Here is a 25424-nt window from a genome sequence, read left to right on the forward strand (position 1 = left end):
AAAAAATAATTAAGGAAAAAACTTAAATCATAATATGATTATTGTTTCATAAAACACTCTTAAATTTTAAATAGAAAATAATTAAGTGCATTTTCTTTAAATGTAATGTAAATTTCAAAAATCCTTCCATTCTTCCAATCCAGCAGAAGATACTTTTTCTATTATAATTGATAAATACATAAATTATTTACAAAGGCATTACAGGTCCAAAAAATAAGTGTTGTATTTGACGATATTCAGACTACAGTAAGAACGTAAAAGCTATGGAGCAGCTGAGAAGAACTGCACTTTCAAAATCATATGAAGTATGTTTCGATAAAACAATAGTTGTACCAGTTTCTCAAGATTTTTTTTTATCAAATCAAAATAATAAAATTAGGCTAATTAACATGTTAATAGAAAATTTAAAGGCTGCAAATATAACTACAAAACAAGCGGAGATGATGCGGATGTCCTTATTGTTTGAAAGTGCAATTCAAGAATCAATGTCTGGAAATCTGCAATTATAATAGAACAGATATTGATTTACTCGTCATTTTAATTGGGCGTACCCTGTCCCACGGAAAAGAAATTTTCTTAAAAAAGTTTGGGACAGGAAATGTAAAAACGGAGATATACTCGACTAAAAGTTTTGATAATTATCCTCATTCCAAAACACATATTTTATTTCTGCACGCATTAATTGTATGTGACACAACTTCTGGGCTTTTTTAAAAAGGAAAAAAAACATTTTAAAAGTTTTTGAGAAACTGACAAATTTGGATGAACTAGCTAAGCATTTGAGGAAGAAAATTGTTCGACCCAGAGATTATTAGAGAGTGGAACTCAAATCTTACTGGCAGTCTATAATGCTCCGAATCTGTGAAAAGTCTCGATCATCTTCGTTATATTCATTACGTTAAGTCTACAAAACTTAATAAACCTGTTCAGCTTGCAAATATTCCACCAACAAGTGCAGCTGCTCATTAACATTTTGAACGTGTATATTATCAAGTTCAAACTTGGTTAGGGCATGATTTGGAACCAAAGGTATGGGGTTGGGCAATGCGAAACGATTTTCTGGAGCCTATCATGACAATTTTACCACCTGCTCCAGAATATTTGCTAAATACAATTTTCTGCAACTGCAAGAGTGGTTGTGGTTCGCGATGCGGATGCAGGAAAGCGGGCTTGCAATGCTCTTTAGCTTGTGGCCAATGTAATGGACAAGCTTGTTTCAATGCTTTACCATACCAGAGCGACATTAACGAAGATGGAACTTTTGATACCGAAATTATGGAAGAAATTGAGACAAATGACGTTGAAGACGACAATGAAGACCAGTCTGAAATTCACCAGCAGCCGGAAGACGACGTCAAATATGTTAAATAAATTAATACTGAATAAAAAGTGGATAGGTTAGGAAAAAATGACAAAATATAATAAAATAGATAATAAAAATTGACAAATATTTATAATCATTAATCTAGCGATAGTTCATCAACTATATATGGCGCGTTTTTGACCGAAGGCATCGGTTGATCTGAAGGGATGCTATGACCGCGCGCTCTCCGCCCTCTATCTCGAAAACGGTTCACCGTATAAAAAAAATTTTCAAACAAAATTTGTAGAGACTTTTGTATTCTACAATATTGATAATAAACATAAATAGGAAAAACCCATAGGAAATGAGATATTTACAAAAAAAGCGAAAAACCGCGATTTTTGTGACCTTTGACCCCGAAATTTTATAGTTGCGCACACCCTACCATATGTAGGTTTTGAGACAACATTAAGGGTGTCAATATACAACTATTTACAAAGTTACAGCTGGGTATCTCACATTACGAGGTGAAATGCTAAAATGACTGGACTAATGGTATTAGATTTGCAATTATAGGTGTGCAATTATGAAACTCCTAGCTACTTTTTAATATATATTTCTTTAATCCCAACACGCATCTTATATTATTTATATAAAAAAAATATGTATCAAAATTTTAAATATGAATACATTACACTTTTAGCTAAGACCCCTTTTTACTCGTGCCCTTGCTCAAACTCAATCTCCAATCACAAAATCAAATATTTAAAATATCATATTAAAAGATATTGACTTAACAGTATAATGTTTTATTTTTACTATATTCTTTTATTTTTTCTCAGTTTGCTACAGTATATCAATCCAGAGATACAAGAGATGATTCCATAGTAGCCATTAAAAAAATTAAATTAGGGTCAAGAGCCGAGGCCAAAGATGGTATCAACAGGACAGCTCTTAGAGAAATAAAATTATTACAGGAACTGAGACATGAGAACATCATTGGTCTATTAGGTTCGAGAATTATTTGAGAGCATTTTTCATAGCTCTCAATAACCATCATTTTGTTTAATATATTTTTATATATATATATATATATATATATATATATATATATAGTTTTTTAATGTTAATTTAATTCCAGATTCATTTGGTCATGACTCAGAAGTATCCTTAGTATTTGATTTTATGGATACTGATTTAGAAGTAATAATTAAAGATACACGAATTGTTCTTACACCAGCTCATATTAAATCATATATACTTCAAACATTTTTAGGTATTCAGTCTTTTCTTTGTAGTATTAAGAGCAAAATTAATCTTTGTCCTCATTTTTAGGTCTTGAATATTTACATTACAACTGGATTTTACATAGAGATCTGAAACCAAATAATTTATTAGTTAATCGTATTGGTATTTTGAAAATAGGGGATTTTGGTTTAGCAAAATTTTTTGGATCACCTTCTAGAGTCAATACCCATCAAGTGGTAACACGCTGGTATAGGTGCTTTGCATTTTTTTAAATCTTAATCTTTTAAAGAATTATTATTTTCATACAAAATTACTTTTAAAGAGCCCCTGAACTCTTGTATGGGGCTAGACAATATGGAGTTGGTATAGATCTGTGGGCAGTAGGCTGCATTCTAGCTGAATTACTACTCCGTGTTCCATTTTTACCAGGTGAAAGTGATTTAGATCAGCTTACGAGAATATTTCAAGTTTTGGGCACACCAACAGAGGATGATTGGCCTGTAATTAATAATATACAATACAGATCAAGTATTTCCTAAATACAATCCTTTCATACTTTTAGGGTGTATCAACTCTGCCTGATTTTATACAGTTTAAAACATTTGTTCCTACTCCATTAAGACATATATTTTCTGCTGCTGGCGATGATTTGCTAGATCTTATCAGCAAACTGTTATCTATGTACCCAATTAAGCGTGGTAATTGCACAGAGATTCTGAAAATGTCATATTTCAGGTATTTATTTTATTAATTAGTATATCAATTGAAAATCACATTAATTAGTTTTGGTCAAACCTTAGACAAATTGTTTCTTCCTAATAACAGCTAAATAGCTTTTGCTGATTCTGGAAGTATAAAAACTATTTAGAAATTGGCATTTTTTATTATTATTAATTAGTGGTGAATGCAATTTGTTCAACTGACTTAAACAAATGTTTTTTGCAATTCACAAAGAAAATATTTGGATATTTATGATTTGAATATTTTTTACTCAACACTTACATGAATTGGATTTCATAATACATAATTCTTCATTGAATTCTCCTTATTTTAATAATTTTAGCAACAAACCCGCACCAACAATAGGAAGCAAATTGCCACTTCCATCTTCATTTGATAAAATTCAAGAAGATAAACCTAGTTTAAAACGTAAGATGCTTGAGAATATTGATGGAGGTACATTAGCCAAAAAACTTCAGTTTTAGTTCTATAATCTGACTGAACTATTAAATAATACCAGTTTAGAATTTTTGTTATGTACATTTATTTCATTTTATTTATAATAAAATACTAAAACTATTTTCATATAATCTCTTTTATATAAATATTTGTCTGTGTTAAGTACATTATATGTATATTTTTCTCAAGTGCAAAAATAAATATATGAATACACTTATAATAAATTCACAACTTGGGATATGTTCAGGCAAGCATATTTTCACAAAATTGTGATTTTAGAAATGTTAAATACCAAATTATCGACAGTGAACTATATTTTAAGTGTATTTGCAAAGATTAATTCATATATCTATTTTATTCCAATCCCGTTACACAATATAAAGATCAATTCATTATAACATATACTTTTGAGAATACAAAAAATAGAAAATTATTCATAGAATAATTTACAAATATACTTTTATATTATTTATTAATAAAAGTAGTGAATACTGATAACAAATGTCAATATTTGAATAAATTTTTCAATATTTAACCACTTTAATAAATTTGTTTTGTGACCAATGGTATCTAAAGATTATTTTACTAATATATAAATAAATCTGCATTCAATATATAACACATTCAAGTAATATTTGTATTTAAAATGTAAATTTAAACAATATTGTGCAAGTTTGGGTATTGCATTTTGCAACACATTCTTGATCCTGTGAAAATAAATGCTCAAAAATATGTAAATTATGCTATTCGTAAGTTGTAAATGTAATGTAGTACTACGTAGTAGTAAGATTTCAAGAAGAATGATCTTCTAAACTTATCAGTTTTAACAGTTATATTAAATATATTAATTTTATTTTATTACACTATTGTAAAATAACATTTTATATAAAATCTCTCTGTACAAATATGCATTGAATCAATAACACTTTTAATCATATTCGTACATTTATTCTTATTACAAAATTCATACAAAAATTATATATATGTAGAAATATCTTGCACATATTTACACATTGCACTATACCTTCTAATATTCACAAGTTTATTGTATCGAGATCTTGACATGGTGCTCTAGGTTCTTTAGGTGAATTTGTATTGCCTTTTCTACCACTCAGCGTCGGAAAACCAAAATCAGATGGTAATTTCTTCATTATTTTACCAGAAGTAATTAGTCGTCCAAATCCTTCTTGGTGTGCGAATGCATACCCTGATCGAATAGATCTTCTTACTTTTCTTGCAGAAGGCGTTCTCAGCACATCTGTACTGTGTCTTGATTTTATTTGTGCTAATCTTTGCTTCATTCTTATCTGAAAGCAAACAATAAAATATAAAATTAAATAAATTGCCATAAATTTATCAACTTATTTTAAAAAAAAATTATTCTTTTACTTTAGTATCTAATTGTAGGTAAATTTTTTAAAAACAGGTGATATTAATTTTTTTGTAAATTATTTTTTGAAGGAATCAAATCCCATTGAAGTCACATTTGAATAAAATCCCAGTGAAATTATATATATATATAAGTAACACAAGAAATTTATTACAATCTAGTTCATATTAAAAAATGTAATATGAACAGTTATTTTTAAATCAAGAAAATGTCCAGTTTTTGGAATTTAAAAATATGAATATAACTTTTGCCTTTCCTAGATTATCATTTCAACTAAACTTATTTACCTTTTCTGTTAAATTAGGAAAAACATCAACAAAGTAGAATCGCCAAGCTAGAACAGGTACAGTGGTTGATATTACTGTTAAAAGTGTAGTGAACCAAAATTGTGATTCTTGCATAGCTTGCGTTAAAGAACCTACATATGGACCTCCAATAACATAATTATAAAAGAAATCTAAAATAAAATATGATAACAAAGAACCCCAGGTAGTAATATGATTGAACACTGTCCAATATGATGTATCCAAGGCAATCTGAAAGATTAAAAGTAATTAGTTCAATTTATGCAAAACTTTAAATAGTTTGTTAAATAATTAATAAATTTGAACTACTGTTGTAATTATTGTAATTGTAATTTATTTTTACAAACCTGTGCAGTATTTTCTATCACTAATATTGAAGCAACCACACTTCCTAATAGCATATGGTCACTAAGAATTAAACCACTGGGTGAAACACCATCCTTGTATGTTCCTGAGATAATATATTATTTAAAACAAATGTAAAATAACATGATATATCATCAATCATAAAATACTAATCACCATAAGGTATTAAAAAGAGAAGAAGTGATGAAAAGCATCCCTGTAGAGCACTCTTCATAAATTCCGATTTATTAAATAATGCACTTGTCAGTCCTGGAGTATATAACTTAGGAAATATTATTGCATTTTTATCCGAAACATCTTGATCAAATATACCAAGAGCTAGTACTGGCAGCGAAGTATAAAATAAGTTATAGACCGATATATACATTTCATCAAATACAGTCTAAAAGATAAGAATACATATCATGGTTGTGCAAAATCGAGATTAAATTTAAATATTTGTGTATGTACTTACTTGCGCACTAAATCCACAGAAGAAAGCAAACCAGATATGGCATAAAGTGAATGCAAAATTTTTATAGAAAAAATACCTGAGAAATTTGCACATTCGATAATATGACCATCGGCCATGAACTAATAATAATCTTTCTAAGAATCTGAATTGTGCTATTGAATAATCACTTGCTAAAACAGCTTGCATGCCTTCTTGGCCAGAGATACCCACACCAATGTGCGCAGCTAAAAATGTTAAACCATTTATTAATTTGAATTAATAAATTAATAATCAGATCATACCTTTAATCATAGATACATCGTTGGCACCATCCCCTATGGCCAAAGTAACTGCATTCTTTGTTCTCTTGATGAGTTCAACAACCAGTGCTTTTTGTAGAGGTGTAACACGGCAGCATATAACGCTCTTGCACTGTGATGCGATTTCAATAAATCTTTTCTCAAGAGATGGATCCAAACAATGCACCAAGGAATGTCCATTTATCACAATTGCAAATTCTGAAGACTCTTCTGAACTGTTATTGTGAGCGCTGGTTGCCCCACCAGCAGTGGCACCTTCGTAATCGGTGTCGGTGCTATAATTTCAATATAACTGTATTATTTTATGCATCCAAAACATTGGTAAATCTCATAAAAAATATATTTTTGAAGATGTTGATTAGAAAATACAATGCGGCAGTTGCTATTTACAAAAATGCTTGGCAAATAGAGCATAAAAAATATGAATGAGAAGCACCATATGAAATTTATTATTTCAAATCCATTTGGCTCAAGTATTGTGAGAAAAAAATTATCACGATGCAAAGATTTCAAAAATAATTCATTATGTAAATATTATTACCAAAATTTCATGAATAAATTTATAGGATCAAACCTAAATAAGCTTAAAAAAATCTTTCATTGGCGCATTGACAAAATTATAATAATTATTCAAAGAAAATTTTAGATTTTTGCCTTCATTAATATTAGTTATATTATTATGTTGAGTTTTATTCAAATAATGCCTTTTACTTAAGTATTTTAAGTCATAACTATCCATAACAATAATAGTATTTTGAATTAAACAATTTTGCTCGCATTATTTATTCTTGCTCATTCAATGAAAATAAAAAAAGATTTTCCATTAAATCAAAGAATAAATAATTTCCATCAAGATTAAGACTTAGATGTTAGATGGTTTTGGCCAACAGCAATTCCAATTATAAAACATCAGTGGTGCGGACAATAAAATGTTTATCACATTTTAATGTTGAATGTATGTATCAAATTTTAATTGAATGTATCATATTTTTAGAATATCAAAATGATGCATGATATCCTAATGTGTATAAAAAATAACCATGATTTCTTGAATGACAAAACTGAATATAATTCACTTCAGATTGAAGTAATATAAGACACACATTGAAATCTTGAATTAATTTGTAAACTATACCAAATATTTATTTTTGTGAGAACCGTTTAGATAGAATTTGCATAAATTGGAACCAAGGTTCACCAATAAACATGACAGCAACAAGGCTCTTAAATAATAAATTATAAATTATAGATTATGTATTATTAAAATATAAACCACAAAGACAGTTTAAATTAATAATAACACATAGCAAACCCAATGTAATACAATTTTCCAGAACTGAACGAAAAAAAGAAAAAAAAAAGTTTTTTATTAATTTTTCAAATATCAAATTCAAGTTTGCAGCCTAGTAGTCTAAAAATAATTAGATAAAATATATTTATATATTTAGTAGTCTAAAAATAATTAGATAAAATATATTTATATATTAAATATCTCCATTTCCAATCAAATCTCAACACGTTTCAAAATAATTAGTAATGCTCATTTACTCGCAACTGGAATGCAATAATGCAAAAAAATAACGCAGAGAAAAATAAACACACATTAGAAATATTTTATAAATTCTTTTAGCTTATATAATTTCCATTTCAATTTGATTAAATTAAATTAGCATTCTTTTTGCTACTAACTCATTTTACTTTCTTGAATTGATAGAATATTGAGAGCTATAGTTCAGTATATGGAATGTAAAATTTGTGCAAAAATCCATGTTATTCTTTTTCGAACCGATTTTGTTATTACTCTAACAAAAAATTACTTAATTACTTGTTATTAATAATATTACAATTACCATATCCCACTATGTAGTGTAAAACATATACAAAGAGATAGGTCTAATTGGTTATGAATTTCTTCTATTATTACTTAAATGTAGATATTAATAAATTATATATCCAAGCTTCGCCAGCTAAGATAAAACTGAAATAATGAGTTAATATCATTGTCTATCTATTTTACTATGAGACATACTGGGATTTGATAAATAGATGTGTAAATTATAAATTATAAAAAATGCAAAATATAGATTTGTGATAAAACCTCAATAGATGTTTTAGAGTAGATAATTTTATTTACATTTGATTTGAAAGAAAAATCTGTTAAAAGAGTCGAGGACGTAAACCTAGAACACCCAATAAAACAAATTAATTATGAATAGAATTAAGCAGCATGAAAACATGTTGTTCTGAGTTATATTAGCACAATGATCAACAGATAACAAGCATCTCAATAAATATGTACAAAAGTTCATATAGCTCCCAAGAAATTATTCTGAAATACAATATGCAAATTAGAGAATGTTCTAACATACATGTGTTACAAAACACTTTTCAATAATAATAATCCTGTTTAGTTCAAAATACAAAAAATACCTAAAGCACCTTATTCCAAAAAATAAAGAATAAATTTTAGCCCCATTGAATACAAAAATAAAAAAAAATCTTTCCCTCTACCTGTCTGCTAATGTTAATTCATCATTTCCAAGCTTTCGCCACCTGTAAAAATTTGAGCGATGTTCCTTGTTAATAACGATACCAACATGTATTTTTAAATATTCATGAACATATTGGCATTAATAAACACGCAAAAATTAAGTTTTTTCATGTATGACACAAAATACTTTCATGTAAGTTTATCGAAAGTAACAAATAAAAAAGTGGTTATTTAAATGAATATATAGAAAAAATCATTTGAACAGAAATGTATAGCATGTTATGTTTTGTTATATATATATATATATATATATATATATATATATATAGGTGTGTGTATGTATGTGTACATGTGTGTAAATTAATTATAGTATAGTATGATGTGTTAGTTATGCTTGGAAGTTCACATTCAGTAATATTTTAAATCTCAGAATTATAACCATTGTGTTGCTTTGATACTAGAACGCTTAAAGTACAATTTAACCATTCAAACATGTAGCAAATAAATAAGTTTTAGAAATCTTAATAATATTATATTGAAATTGATACCTAAATGTGACAACTGATATAGCTGGTGGTGGCCGACCAACTTCGGTAGGTGTTGATAGACTTTCCGTTCTTGCTCGTGTTGGTTCTTTGTGAGGCAGCGCCATTGAACTCATACCATTGTTTGCTCCATTCGCTTGTGCTATAACAGAAATTTAGAATATTACCGTTCATATGACTACTTTGATATATGATATATTAATAATAATTTCATAATACAGCACTGGAACAATAACTACATATTATTTAAAAAATGTTTTGTCTTTTTCAATATTGGACAGAACATAAAATGTAAGATCGCGATTATTTTACATTCCAAATTATTGTTCGAGTTGGGTTTTTTATTCATCTAAAAGTAAAAAATGAATATGAAAAATATCTAAAATTTTTGTTGAACCTAGACTCACCATGTGGATGATATGTGTTAACTATCCGTATTGATTCTTTAAATTTGTCTAATTGTTTTTCTACTTCCTGATGTGTTTCACCATCAACTATGAACAAGTCTATTAAATCATCAGTTAGAAGCTGACAAGAATAACCGATATTTATGGCAGTTTCTGTGGAGAAAAAAATAATTGAAAACTGAATCAAAGTTTAATTTTTTTTTAAATGAGAAATCATTACATTAACAAAATTCTTTCAGTAAGTAAATGAATTAAAACATGAATATGATATTTGCACCTATGAGAAGCAACCAGACAAATGTGAAATGATTTTTTCTTACCTTGTTTATCACCCGTCAGAACCCAAATTTTTATTCCAGCTAAGCCTAAATTTGCTATTGTTTCTGGTACACCATCTTGTAATTTATCTTCAATTGCTGTAACACCTAAGAGAACAAGATCAGTTTCAATTTCTTCATAAATAGCATCAAGTTTATCATCTCTCGAATCCATAGAGAGCGCGGCTTCTTGTTGTCGTATTTTCCAGTTCAGAAAGAATTGTTCGTCAATCTCTCTACTTGCTAAACAGAGTGTTCGTAAACCCTCACCAGCAAATTTCTGTGTATAATAATAATTATTATTATCAATGCAATATGAAACTTTAGTAAAAAACGGGTATAACTTACATTTAAATGTTCTTGCGTTTTCGTCTTGATCTCGATTTGACCTTTAGCTAATCTTTCATAAATAACATTATCGGCTCCTTTACAAAGTAACATTAAATGACCGTCTCTTTTTACAACAACTGACATTCGTTTTCTCACATTATTGAAGTCCAATATACACAATAACTCGTATTCCTGAAAAAGAGATACAATTAGACACAGTTAGTGATCACATTAAAAATTGCACCCAAATTAGATTTTGGACGAATTGACTTTAATTTGTTGAAATCTAGAATTTATATCAGAATACAATAATTACTAGTTGCTATTTAAAAAAATAATTTTAGAGCATTGTACAAATAGAAGATGTTAAGATTTAGTGCAGTTAATAAAATTAATTAATTTTCTTACCTCAACTTTACCCATAACTTCGATGGTTATCGTATTAGGACTTCTTTCCCTAAACACGAATCCAAAATTTCTAGCTGCCGATACCAAGGCTGATTCGTCTGGACTTTGAGCCTGGTACTCCAATCGACCATTCTTCTCTGCTGGCATTACAGTATGGCAAAGTGCAAGAAGTCGAAAGAAATTATGTGTATGTACATTGTTGTTATTCACTGATTCTAAGAGTGTCTGATCGTAAAATTTAAATTCAGGTTCATATTCCGAATTAAAACTGAAATCGATTGGATCCGTGGTCTGAAAGTTTTAATTCAATTGAAAAGGTTAATATCATTATAGAACCTCAAGCATATTAAAATTAATGCAAGTCTTATTGTTAAGCTAATTTAAACTAAATAATATTTTTTTTGCTATATCCATTAGAATTCTAAATATTCAATAAGTCAATACTCACTATTATTGTTAAATCATATGTATAAGAATAAGTCATAAGGCAAAGGCAGTCTATTATGAAAATTACTTCAGTCGAGTGAAAAATTCTTCTCGTTCAAAAATAGCCTTCAAGATAACCTTTGCAACTAATATGACTATATAAAATCTAAAATGTTACAATTAAGCTATCGAGCTTCTTTTTAAACAATCAAGAATTAAAACTAGTTTTAAAAAAAATTAGAGAAAATTAAAAGACCGTCCTATCGACATCGAATCCTAAAAATTTTAACTCAACATTAACCAAATGCAATACCTGCGCTACCAAGATGTGTTCGGTAAAATCTAATCGCTATAACATACCAAAAAATTGTTAATCAATCAATAATGTGCAAATATAAAATAGTTATAATAACATTTCATTTCAAAACAACAAATGCTTCTGCATCTCAATGTATGTCTAAAATATCATAACAAACTAACACGTTATACATATTATACTAATGCTAGCATTCCATTTCTTACAGTGTAAAAAATACATAAATGTGCGATTGTGTTTGATAACTACACGGTTAACATAACTACCATCTATATTTGCACAAAGTGCTCAGTTCTGTGTATAAGAAGAAATAACAATCTAGCATACTGATTATAAACCAAAACTAATTAATGAAATGTATTTAATTTTAAAATCAACTAATTTCAATTCAACTGATTATGAATTTGATATATTTAATTGTGGGTTCGATATCATCCACTATTCAAGTCAAAGAAATATGTGTGATCAGCGAAATGTACTAACTATTTCAATTCGAGCAGTCTTTGTAAAATCAATAGATATCTTATCTTCCAATATATAAAAACAATTTATCATGTCCGACATTCAATATTTTGAATGTATAATAATAAATAAATTAGAATATAATTTTCTATATGTATTGATATTTAGTAAATAATTTTAAATTTTCAATAGCAGATATATGTGCAAAAATAGCAAAAATCATTTGGAATGAGTAGCTGCTACAAAATCATTTCAATTGTGAACAATGTGATAATTTTGAAATAAAATTGTTGGAAAAATTCATATATAATAATGCGCAAATTCAATTATACGAGTAAGATAAATGAATTATTGGTAATGGCAAAATATCATGCATAATAAAATATGCAACTTCTTCAAAAAATCGCTGTTTAAAAATCTGTTTTATGCACTTATCTACATTATGTATATTTGCACAGCTGTGTAGAATTTAGCTTGATAAAATCAATAAGATTAAATTATAATAAGTAATTCGGGCAAAATAAATAAACGGAAAGGTGTTAATAAGTATATTTCAGATATTGAAATGAATTGTATATTTTATGAAAACGACATTGGTTTTAGAAAGACTGCTAAGATATTTAATATCGTGCATATTACATCATTCACAATTTTGTAATGCACAAGCTGCAATGTGTAATATATCTAGATGAAAAATGTTGAGAAAATGATATGAAATTCATAATTTTAATACATTTCATTACATTAATAAAAATAAATATATTTAATATGTTATCAAAAATATATCTCATCAAAATTATCTTATTGAGAACTGGTAATATTGATAATGAGTTCATGGGGTAAAAATCTAACAAAACAATGAGACGGCAGGATTCTACATATGGAAAAATTATGTAATCAAAATTTTAATTCATTAAGTTTATATGATTTTATTTCGCATATTCTGTTTGGTATATCGTTTTCTTTAACTATAACTTGCTTCTAACCACCAAACGAATATTTCAAAGATTATTAAATGAATTTTGCCAATTGAGAAGTCACAACTAATCGTGAAACCAAGATTTTCTTTGACTAACAATTAAATTAATAATCTTTTGCATATAATATTGAAACTTTATTAAAAGATTCTATGGGTAAGCAAAATGAATCTAATTCACACGGATAACGACAATATACCATCGATTTTTGTTCGTGTGATATCACTTTTTATTGATACATTCACCGTACAAAAAACTATCAAGGAAATCTTTTATGTCAGAGCTAATGTATTTATTCGAAAACAATATCTATCTTAAATTGTCTACCTTAGGGGGGGAGTCTCCTTTACAGGCTTCAAAAAATCGCTTTTTTGAGAATTTTTTAGGGAAGGAAATAAATATTTAATTGAAACGAAACTTTCAGGTTTTGTTGTTATATATTTCAACATTCTTCTCAAATTTTTTGATTAAAATATATGTCACAATATGCCGGGTACAAGCATTTTGCCGATGCGCCACGAGCGTGCAGGTGTCATTTGGCGGGAAAGATGCAGGTCACAATTTCCGTTCGACACAAAAAAATCAAAACAAATATATATTTTCAATAGTATAGATTCTAGTTGAACTTAAAAAATCCAGAAAAAATGAAAAAATCACCAATTAAACTCGCAACTTAAAAAAAATCTTGATATAAAATTTCACTTTAAATTGGTGAAAAAGTGGGTTAATTATAACTTTTTTCAAGTTTTTTTAGGTTCAACTAAAATATAATTTAATCCTGAATACAAAGAATTTTGTCTCAATAAGACGCTTTTCCCCTAACTTTCCCGCCAATTGGAAAAATCGAAAAGATTAAAAACCGAGGAATCGCGTGTCGAAGTTTTCGTTCCACTCGTATACACGCTTGACGGTTGCTTACTATTTCTTCTGGAATTCCGAAAATAATTTGAATTTGTTTCTAAAATTTGAAAGTTATATTCTTGGCTAGTTTTAGAAAACATTTTTGTAAGAAAAAAAAAAAACAATTTTTTTAAGCCTCTAAAGCAGGCTCCCCCCTTTTCGCAGCATAAATCTGCGCCGATGAATATATCGCTAAGAGACGCACATGAATCAAAACATCATTTGATAAAAATTGATGTCTAAGATTATCGTAACACGGTCAAAAATATATGAGTAGGTCTAATAAAATTAAATAAAAAATAATTCTAAATAAATAAATAAATAAATAAATTCATGCATACAGGGTGTGAAGGGCTCCTGGCTCGCGGCAACCGCGGTTCCGGAGTGCTCCTCCCCACGGGGTGCTCGGTGAATAATAGCGCTGTGTGACTACTGTGACTCCTTCCATTTTTTGGGTAGCACGAAGTGGTCTGAGACTCATCGACGTATGAGGTCTGTGCATTGAATACACTATCAGAACCAGAAACTGTTCGCGCTCTGGGATTTATAACGACAACATTTGCGTGGTCGTGATGATGATTATTCGATTTTGGCTGATACTCCTCGACAGATGATGTTGTTTCGTTCAAATTTTGATACTTTGCTTTCTTTTGCCGGTATGGTGGCAGACACGAACACATGCAATACGAACGGATGCAGGCACATAATGTGGTGAATGTAGTGTGTTTTTGTGGTTTGATTGATGTTTATTGTCAGGAAACGAAATATAAAAAGAAACATAAAACAAACAATACAAATTAACTAAAGAAACAAAGTAATAACTAAAAATATGTGCAAATAATATAAAAACGGTGATACTTAAAAATTCTATACATAATTGAATTAATGACTAATTTTCATACACATTTGAAACTTTTAACCCTTTCCACTCGCGAATTCCGAATATACATTTTGCCGCCGGAGCGGATAAAAATTAATTTGATACTTCTCTTGACTAGGGTAGGGCGGGGCTAGTTGAGCATAGGGGCAAGTTGAGCAATCGAAATATCTCGAAAACTATTCACCGTCCGTTCAGGCATTATATGGCGGAAAGATAGAGGTTTGGGAGAAATAAACATCCGCGATCGCTAGTAGCCGCTGGACAAATGAGTGAGGCTCACGGGCGTTTTGTTTATTTTGAGACCAAAAAGTAAAAAAGTCATAACGAGTTTTCGTCTAGTTTAGTCAAATGTTATTTATTTTTAACCAGGTAAATTTTATTCTTCCATATAATTATAGTACTTTTAATAAGCACAGAGATTCTGGGTATAATTCTCACGGTTTTTTTATAAACTCACTTTTATTTTGAAATTCCGAGTTGGGGCTCGTTGAGCATAGTTGCTAAACTTGTTTTGTCACTAAGACAATTACCATTAACTTCCAGAAATTAATTATTATTTTTAAGATTTAAGCTAAGTCTATGAGTAATGATATAAAGAAATAATGATTTTAAACAAAAATACTGAATATAATGGTAAAATAATTCCTAAGTTAATTAATCGTTAATTATTCAAAGCAAATTACTATAAGTTTTGTTTTCTCTGTCAATAAAGACTATAAATATAGAACTGGTTATTAAAAACTTATTTTATTTCATCACTAATCGACATTGAACCTATAATTTCATTATACTTTCTTAGTGCTCAACTTGCCCTACCTATGGGGAACATTGAGCATACTTGACTTTTTGCATTCAAACAGCTGTAGCTTTTAAATTTTACTTATTACCAAAAACTAGTATTAACACTTTTGTTATGTGATAAACAACAAATCCATTAAGCCATATTGCAATTTATTGAGACTTCTCATTGAGGAGCTACATCCGTTTAAGTAAAAATTTGCTCAACTAGCCCCGCCCTACCCTATCAATTTAACAACCAAACAATTAATGAAATAAAAAAAGTTGAAGTAATAAATAATAAATATTAAAATGAAATATAGTTAAAAAAATTTGACCCTAGAAACATTCACAATTTCTCATCAAAAAGTCAATTATTTTACAGTACCCTAACTTAACTAAAAAAGCTAATATCATAAATTTGTAAATACTATTGAAAACAGTGAACGATATTCAATGTGTAAACTGATGTAATACGAGTGCATGAAAATTATTCATAAGTTTAAATATTGTGTTCGTAATTTTTGTTGTGAAAAGTTTAACAAGCCATAACAAGAAACTTAGAACATGCACAAAATAATTACTATTTTAAGTATGGCATTACATGATTCAGCACATAGCAAAGTAAACACATACTTCTGAAAGCTCCATAATTTCACCAGTTTTCAGATCTATAGCGTCTCCATATGAAATTCCAGCTATTGAGCACTTATTGAACGTCATGATGTTTTGAGTCAATGTTCCAGTTTTATCAGAGAAAATATATTGAATTTGGCCTAAACATAAAGATATATTGCTACATACTGAGTATGCTACCAAGACATTAAGTTATTAATAATAAAAACTAATTTTATTTTCAAGATATTTTCAAGTAATTATGAAAGTTAATATTTCGAAGAGTGACCATACCTAATTCTTCATTGAGTGTTGTCGTTCTAGCTTTAGCAGATGTTTTCGTCTTCTCATAATACATTTTTTCATCCCAGTTGATAAGAAAACTTTGTACAAATCTAATAACTTCTACAGAAACGTACAATGATATCGGCACTACAGTATTTAACACTATTGCATAACTGAAAAATACTAGAAATGCTATAACAGTTGATCCGGTTAAAGGTTCTCTTGGTACAATAGAATCCCATGGTAAATAAACCTAAAATATTTTATAAGAATTATTAATATAGTTTCATAAAGTTAATCCAATACAGTCAAAAGTATTGAATTTACCTGAAAATCTCGACCAACAAGTCCTTCCCAGATTCCACATCCAACCATACAAAATATGCACATAGAAATTAAGAAATATACAATCTGCAAATGTACATAAATGAAGGTTATTATTACATAAAATATTACATTATTCTGCATATTGAATGGTACTTACACCAATAATTAAGAAATTTAATAATTTATCTATACTAGTTCTTTTTAATTTCGTTTTTCCAGAATTTTGCATCAATTTTGTATCTTTTCCAGCAAAAATAACAACACCATAACACCATTGAGTATTTCTCAAAACACAGCCACGAAGCAGGATCTTTTCATTATCCAAAGAATATCGTTTGCCTTTCCACGTCAAAGCACCTATTATAATTCGAATTATATTTATAAAAAGTTCATAAAAGATGTTCTTGATGAAAAATATGTTAATAAGCAACAATAACAAAAATTAAATTTTTTCATAATAAACGATTATAAAAATACCTTCAAATTTATTAAGTAAGTTATTAGGTGTTTCACAAACGATTTCTCCGTTAAATTGTCCTAGAAGATCATTCCGTTGCCCCATTTCTGCAGTTTCCGGAATACACTGCCTACATTTTAAGTTTGTTTCTCTACAAGCATAAAAAATAACTTTCAACATCTTTACATTTGGAAACATGTAGAATAATGATCTGTAAAGTTTTGGCAAATACAAATATTGGCAACGTAATATTACATTAAAACCGTAAGTGTAAGTTTAATCAGCACTAAAATGCACATTAAAGCAAATTTAATACAATGATCAAATAATTAAAAAAAGTCATTAGGAGTCCATTAATCACGTGAGGTTTTTAGGGGGAAGGGGTTTTGACAAAAAATCGCTAAATATCACGTGGGGGAAGGAGGGATATAGTAAGATACACGTGTATTTATTTTTTAACTAATTTAAAAAAAAAATCAAACATTTTCAAAAGAAAAATAAAACATTTTATAGTTTTATCACGTAACTAAAAATACACGTGATGTTTGGTGCGAGAGGGGGGTAATTTTGAAAATCACCATGTATCACCAAGGGAAAGGGACGGTCCAAAATTCCTCAAAAAGTTGCTCACGTGATTAATGGACGCCGCCTTAGAATAATATTACCTAATTAGAAATAGTGAAATTGAAAGTTATCAAAGTATAAAATTTCGATAAAACCTACGATATCAACAAAAATGGGATAGTAAAATAAATACATACTATTCAAGCATTAAAATCTTAACAAAAATGAGTAAAACATTGAATTTTGTAGTTAAAAATGTAAAAATACCTATATGACATAAAAATAACTATATTTGCCAACTCTCAATTTTGCATCATTATTTCAGAGTAAGAAACCTTTATGGGTAAAAATAATATTACTCTGTCAACACTTCCTTGCAATTTAAGTACAGTTTAATATGGGATTAAATATTAAACAAATCATTAATACAATTCTGATGAATTAAGAAATAGTCCACTTTCATATTATTTGAACTAATTTATAATTAATATTCAAATAAAAAACTTATATAATGGTGGGATCACGTGGTTTACTTAGTGGACTGTAATTGATTATCCCATAGCTATAAAATGTGAATAAAAATACAATTTATGCTGTGATATATATATACTCAAATGATTTGAGTCAAATCTAAATATTCCTACTCGCCGACTTTTTGCTAGACTTTATTCTTATAAAAAATATCAGGTATTTGCGAGAATTTAAAAGCTACTACTCCGAGAAATTTCGGATTGGTTACCAAAGATGGTCAAATCTTAACCATATAAAGGTTGGCAATAAGCAAATCAGATCCTTTTGGTCTAATTACTTGACTTTTGTGATTCCTGATCTTAGAATATTATTGCAATATGAGGTTGAATATTATATTTGGCTTAACGCAAAGCTGAGGTCTGCAAAATAGATGTCACAATTTGTGACAAAGCTTTGTGACTCACAAAGCTTCATGTGAATAGATAATAATAATTTTATATTTTGTAACTCATCAAAATCTGAAATAATTTTCACAGTAAATTGGTTATAGTTGTACATACATGTTTCTTAATTCTTTATATCGATATATTTCAACGACACTTTACAGCCAAATTATGTAGAATATCGTATTGAATGTTGTGAATATAATATTAGTGGAACTACCCTCGACAAAAATTTAATTAAATACCTAACGAAGTTCACTCACCCGTCAAGTTCTGCTGTTTCAATGAAGCACAATCCGTTAGGTTCGCTGGTCGTCAGCAGCAGAATGTCTGCCGCCACGAACTGGTCGTTGTCCATTCGTATGACATCACCGACCTGGACGCCCGACCATCGCTCCTCTACCAGTTTGCCGTTGCGCAGCGTCTTCGATCTTCGCTTGTTCACTTGCGAATCGGACATATGCCTTTGCTAAATAATAATAGATTTAGAAAAAATAAATTATGTTATCATATTTAATGAAAAAACAATTCCAATATAGCAAATGCTACAATACCTATCACAAATAGTATACAATTTTCACGATTTAATTTTTTCTTTAATGTATATTGATATTAAACAATTATAAAGAAAAAAAAGAGATATTTTAAAATGAAGCGATTGCGAAGCAGTTCTTTCAGTTTTTATAATTGGCACATATAATATCCGTAATATTTTATTTAATTGCGAAGCAGTTCTTTCAGTTTTTATAATTAGCACATGTAATATCCGACATATTTTATTTTACTTTCAAAGATCACTGCTAGGTTAAGAATATTAATATTGAAAGCCAACAATTTGGAATTAAAAATGTTCTCAAGTGTATAGGAATTTTATATTAATAAATCAAAATTGGAAAAAAACTTAATTATCAAACATCATTGCATAAAGTGTTTTCGAAAAGTGTAAGGGTAATAATTTGATATCGCAATGTATTTCAATTCGATATCGCATGTATTTCAAGAACAAGAGAATTTATAAAAACATATTTCATTTCAAGTTGTTTACATAAAATAAATAATGACTACATGAAATCGAAGCTTATCAATTAGCAATTCCTTATAAAGTCGTTCAATAACCTTTACAGCGCAAATATATCTATCGTGCAATAAATCAATACATTCCCTGTAAATATTTTTCTGTAGAACTTTTTTCAAAGCTAATCAATTTATGTAGAATGACAATTGTATTCTTATATTATTGTGTGAACAAGTAAAACAAGTCGATCTCAAATTTTTTCAGAAGGAGTATAATAAGAATTTGATATAATTCAAATGTACTGTTTTATACATTTCGTAAAAGTTTATAACAGCCGCACTCGACGGCTCGAAAATAAAATGAATTCCAATTTATAAAAGAAGGAGACACGCGGGATTATTGGAATATTGCAAGTACATGTCAGACAAATTCCTATATGTCAAAGAAGACATCTAGTCCTTTTTATAGATAGAAAGAAAGCTTTCGAAAGAATCAACGTGGAAATTAGAAAAAAAAATTGGATGCATGTCGAAAATTTTGTTAAACGTTAAATTAAGTAATTTATATAACAACAACCATGAAGTACATAGATCATTTTAAAAAAATCCTGCTACGAAGTGATATTCACGCGTTCACGGACGTGAATGCTATAGCATCATTGTGATGCAAAAAGACTTAAATGCTCAAATTTTAAATTTGTTTAATTTAATTTTATATAACCTTACGTTTTCGTAATTATTATATCTATCAAGGTAGTGAATAACTGATTCTTCGGGTATTTTCATGTTATTTTCCCTGTGTATTTACAAATTTGATTAATCAAGCACATTGCGTAAAATAGAAGCGTAATACTTGACGTGGATGCTATAGCATTCATCGTATATGACGATTAAAATATTATAATCTGACTACCATTATAAACGGTGTTTTATCAAATTTCGGTGAAAATATAAATTTGTTTTGTTTCGGATGGAAATCGTGACATGCATATTTCCCGCCAAATAACATCTGAACGCTCGTGGCGCATCGGCAAATGCTTTTACCAGGCATAATATTTTAATGAAAAAAAATCAGAAGAATTTTGAAATATATAACTTTAAAACCTAAAAGTTTCGTTTCAAATAAATATTTATTTCCTTCCCCAAAAATTCCAAAAAAAAATTTTGCTTCTAAAGCAGGTTCCCCCCTTGAGCAAAACAGTGCGTGGAACTTTAAAAATAAAGTATATGTAGTTTAACATTTTTTCGTGAACATCTAAAAAAATATTTTAATCGCCCATAATAAATAAATTCATTATGCGAACTGGTAAAGATGTTCAACTAGTGCATTTCTGGACGCATGAGATCATGTCAAATTGTTTATATTTTCAATGTATTTGTTTTATTTCTGCATAGCTTCAAATTGTTCTTGACATAGCATATTGATATTTTAGAATATGTTCAGATTTTCTTGAAAGTTGCAATATCCAATCACTTAACTGGTAAAAAGGCATTACAAATGCAATAAAAATTGTGTTATTATTATTGGTGATAAGAATATTCACAATGCAAATCGAAATGTTCTTCTCGTATGTCTGTATGAATATAAATAAAACATAATAAACGACATATGCAGGAACGACTAGATTATTCGAACACTAAAATATATATAACGTTATACATCACATTTCAATTCTAAAAATAGTACGGAACTTACAAAATCATCGTATGCATCTTTAACGGCGGTCAGTGCGAGCACTCCGAACAAAGGCATAGCCGTAGTGACCGGCGTCAAACTGCTGATGGCGGGTACCAGCTGCAGCACGAGGAGAACAAGAAAATAAAAGTTGGCCAGGCGCTGGAACTGCTCCAATAGATTGAGAGGCAGGAATGTAAAAATGCTGTACTTAGATGTTTTGATGATATTATTCTGAAACAAAATATAAACAATAAGTATTTGTAAAATTTAATCACTTAATTGCCAAATTTAGTAACATAATAGTCGATTCATTTTTGTAATTTTGCAATTTTGAATTATATATGAAGTATCAAATCAAATTGTATAATAGTGACAAATCATTATGATCGATGGAAATTTTTTCTTCGACTATATATATCAAGCAATTCAATTTCTGATGACAAACACGACTTGGCGTTTGTAAAAAGGCTAGTGAGTAATTAAATTAAACTTTTTATGTTATTAAATTGATATCCTTAAGAGCAAAATTAAAAAAAGTAAAAGTACATTTTTCTATGAAATATTTCAAAAAGTAAGAGTTTTTGCAGTAAGAAAAATGTATGTAACAAGCATGTATATCTTAATTATATGAATAGAATAAGCCATACTTACCGCATATTTAAATTGAGAATTATATTCTCTGTCATTGGCCCTGATTCTACGTTCGGTTTCTGAAATAAAAGGAAAAAGAAATATAATACCCAATAAAACAATAAAATAAATTATGTTAAACGGTATAAATGGCGTTAGTTACTTTATTAGAACGTTTACGATCGTGCGACCAATATCTTTGGAGAATTCTATCTAGGCCAGACATTACGAAAATTATATTGTTTTTGTTAATGCGCAATATATGAGCAATCAATGGCAATAATATGGCCACAAAGTTAAACGGTCAGATCGATGAGGGTATGGCATTTTTTTCGCTAAGAGACTAATAATTATGATTTTGTCGATAGAATTTTCAATGATAAGGTGGAAAAGATATAAGAACGGATAAAAATGATCATACGATATAAAATACCGCTTAATGCTGGTTCGTTTAGCGCTGTTTCAGTTTACCGCTGTTTCGGTTTAGCGCTATTTTTTCAGCCCGGGCATTCTGCAAAACATGGGAGAATCGTGGATAAAATAAGTTTATCATAATGAAGTAAATGTGAAAGATATCGAACAAATAGATCAAGAAATATTTCTAGTCCCTTACAAAGATCTGAAGCAATCAAACAAGCAATCAACAAAAACTTTGGTAATAGTGATTCGAAGAAGAGCAAATAAAAGTGTTTCAATGTTTATTGATGAAAATCATATTTTTTTCCAAAAATTCAAAAGCAAGACGAGCTCTTATAGATGCTTTATCCAAATCGATTTAACAACTTATAAAAGTACTTCATGAAAATCGCAAACTGTATTTGCAGCCTTTTTAACGAAAATGAAAAAAAAATGGAAGGACAGACTAAATATATTTATTCAAGTACTGAGATTATAATCTGCCTTAATTTTTTTATTTGTCGTTTTTAAAAATAGATTATACATTTATAGATTAAAATAAAAGTATAGATAGAACATCATAAGGACTTAAGTCTGTGATTAATCACAAGTGAGATTCTTCAAAGTGTTGAAAACCTAAGCTCATTATAAGATAAAATTTCAAACAGAATTAAAATCAAATGATAAATAAAATAAAAACAAATTACCTTCTAACGAATATGTATCTTCAAAATAATAAAGTTTAAGGTAGTTAAAAATCACTAAATGATCAGTATAAATAAGATTAAATAAAGTGCAGACAAAATGTATCGTGAATGAACAAATGAATAATAAAAACATAATTTATTTTGTACAAGAAACAACAAAAAGATTTGCATTGTGTATAAATTGTGCCTAAAAGATTTAATAAGATTTTTGTTCTTGTACTTTTAATTACAATATGTCATACTAGAACATTCACTAATTCTTTTGACTTTTATTATATAGATTTTTAAATGGAATGGCAACCCAGAAGTTGTCCAATTCAGTTGGATATAGGCTATATTTGAGATATGTAATCTCAAGTAGAAAATTTGACATCAAAGCTGCCTGATGCCGGGTTTTGACGGTAGCAGAGATCGAACCAGCAAACCCGGGACTAGTTGGTGCTAGACCGTTAAAGTAAACTTCAGAACATCTTTATTAAGATGAAAAAATATTTTACGTCAAAATTAGAAATGTAAAGTAAATATTAAAATAACCCCTTTTTAAAATAATCTTAATTTCAAAAAATATGTTTATATAGTTAAAGGTATAAATGGATGAAAAAAAAAAGAATTTAGTCTGACAAAAATAAAAAGTTTAAATTAACAATTTTTAATTTTTTTCGGAAAAAGTATTTATAAGAACTAAAATGATTCAATGTAAATTAAAATCATCTATGTGGAAAAATTCCTGAGAATGAGTAATCCTCATCTCCAAACTCCGAAATATAACAGTTTCTTTTCAAATAAAACAAATTATGTTTTTGATAAGAAACAATAATCTATACATACATTTTGAAAAACATGAATTTGCCTTTCACTGTAATTCAATAAAATTGACGAAATAAACAAAAACAATATATTTAACGAAACTAAGAATTGCCAAGATTGGCTTAGAATACATGTAGGGGGATTAAAGATAAGGAGAACAAGAAGTTTTATCACGTCTTACATTTCCTTGAATCTAGGCGAGAGCGGTAATAAAAATGAAGTCTTGTGATAATATATGTTTTTCTTATGACTCATTGAAAGAGCTTGGCATTATTTCGAATACCGTGGAGAAATGTTGGCATTGTAAGTTTTATTTTCGAAATAGTTATAAAACGATTGTAAATTAAATTTGGAATACCGTATATTGCAATTTATATTAGCAGGGACACTTTTTTTAACATTACACCCTAAGCTAGTAGCTTCCAATATTTTTGTGCCTTCCCTATAAAAAAGATGTTGCGCTATTTCCATTTTGTGCATTCCCTATAAAAAAGATGTTGCGCTATTTCCATTTTGTTCAAACCAATTTCATAAGCACTCAACAGATTATAATTTATTTACTGGGCTACAATAATATTGAATATTATTGCATAATTATGCAATCATTTTTTATCAATTAATTTTTTTTGTTTATATTCGAAATTCATGACTGTATCTCAAGCCCCGTAAGAGAGCGGCTACGCGGGTTGCAAACCGCTACTTTAATTTTATTTTATATTTTTATTATTTTATGTAACTGAGCTTAATTAATATAAGATACTGAATAAAAGGCGTCGACGGTTATCACTTTGATATCATAAACTTGCACATAATTACACCCAAATATTATAAGCCTTATAATAAACATATACCTTTTCAAATGCATATTTTATTGATATTTAAGCGCGAATCTAATTTAACACCAACAAAATAACACCAACGCTCATTATAATTATGTTAACATTTGGAAAAAAAAACTGTTTACGCCTAAAGAAAAATTGGGTAGATTTGCAACAAGAACAAACCACAAGCAAAATCTGTGAAAAACTGGTTTTTCCATAGATGGTGATAAATCGTGATTGCGGTGCGTCTCTTTTCCCACAGGATTAAGAGTGCCAGAACCCCGCCTCATTCATTGCAGCAAGTGCACGCGACCTACCAGACTACAATAGATTTATATAGAAAAGCGATGATTGACAGTCTTAATAAAAGGGTGCTGTACGTACAGCTGTATGACACCAAATTAATTTATTGCTCGAAGTCGATTGCAA

General features: G+C 28.7%; 2 protein-coding genes across 6 annotated transcripts in view; one reads left to right on the forward strand and one right to left on the reverse strand.

The window, feature by feature from the left end:
- LOC113366440 (cyclin-dependent kinase 7) overlaps positions 1 to 3785 on the forward strand; it is a 15542-nt gene extending 11757 nt beyond the window's left edge. Inside the window, exons 2-7 of the mRNA XM_026608038.1 lie at positions 2146 to 2314; positions 2445 to 2579; positions 2639 to 2804; positions 2874 to 3051; positions 3114 to 3286; positions 3615 to 3785. Coding sequence (XP_026463823.1) covers positions 2146 to 2314; positions 2445 to 2579; positions 2639 to 2804; positions 2874 to 3051; positions 3114 to 3286; positions 3615 to 3756 — 963 coding nt within the window. The 3' untranslated portion in view covers positions 3757 to 3785. The remainder of the gene's footprint in view (positions 1 to 2145; positions 2315 to 2444; positions 2580 to 2638; positions 2805 to 2873; positions 3052 to 3113; positions 3287 to 3614) is intronic.
- Positions 3786 to 4684: 899 nt separating this feature from the next.
- LOC113365731 (phospholipid-transporting ATPase ID) overlaps positions 4685 to 25424 on the reverse strand; it is a 102162-nt gene continuing 81422 nt past the window's right edge. For 2 of the 5 annotated variants that reach the window (XM_026607263.1, XM_026607264.1), the window contains 21 exons: positions 22286 to 22344; positions 21653 to 21865; positions 19206 to 19411; positions 17485 to 17615; positions 17165 to 17364; positions 17008 to 17091; positions 16690 to 16933; positions 16417 to 16556; positions 14465 to 14770; positions 11043 to 11333; positions 10653 to 10826; positions 10308 to 10584; positions 9988 to 10140; positions 9584 to 9722; positions 9056 to 9097; positions 6527 to 6819; positions 6246 to 6469; positions 5948 to 6173; positions 5773 to 5876; positions 5408 to 5656; positions 4690 to 5037 (listed from right to left, as the gene is read on the reverse strand). In XM_026607263.1, coding sequence (XP_026463048.1) covers positions 4765 to 5037; positions 5408 to 5656; positions 5773 to 5876; positions 5948 to 6173; positions 6246 to 6469; positions 6527 to 6819; positions 9056 to 9097; positions 9584 to 9722; positions 9988 to 10140; positions 10308 to 10584; positions 10653 to 10826; positions 11043 to 11333; positions 14465 to 14770; positions 16417 to 16556; positions 16690 to 16933; positions 17008 to 17091; positions 17165 to 17364; positions 17485 to 17615; positions 19206 to 19411; positions 21653 to 21865; positions 22286 to 22344 — 4028 coding nt within the window. In that variant the 3' untranslated portion in view covers positions 4690 to 4764. Of the gene's footprint in view, positions 5038 to 5407; positions 5657 to 5772; positions 5877 to 5947; positions 6174 to 6245; positions 6470 to 6526; positions 6820 to 9055; positions 9098 to 9583; positions 9723 to 9987; positions 10141 to 10307; positions 10585 to 10652; positions 10827 to 11042; positions 11334 to 14464; positions 14771 to 16416; positions 16557 to 16689; positions 16934 to 17007; positions 17092 to 17164; positions 17365 to 17484; positions 17616 to 19205; positions 19412 to 21652; positions 21866 to 22285; positions 22345 to 25424 lie in introns of all 5 variants that reach the window. The other 3 variants (XM_026607262.1, XM_026607260.1, XM_026607261.1) reach the window with 3 other exon arrangements.

This window comes from Ctenocephalides felis, unplaced genomic scaffold, assembly GCF_003426905.1.
Source record: "Ctenocephalides felis isolate EL2017-DRISC unplaced genomic scaffold, ASM342690v1 CF-g0.4_SCAFFOLD_01170, whole genome shotgun sequence".
Taxonomy (NCBI): domain Eukaryota; kingdom Metazoa; phylum Arthropoda; class Insecta; order Siphonaptera; family Pulicidae; genus Ctenocephalides; species Ctenocephalides felis.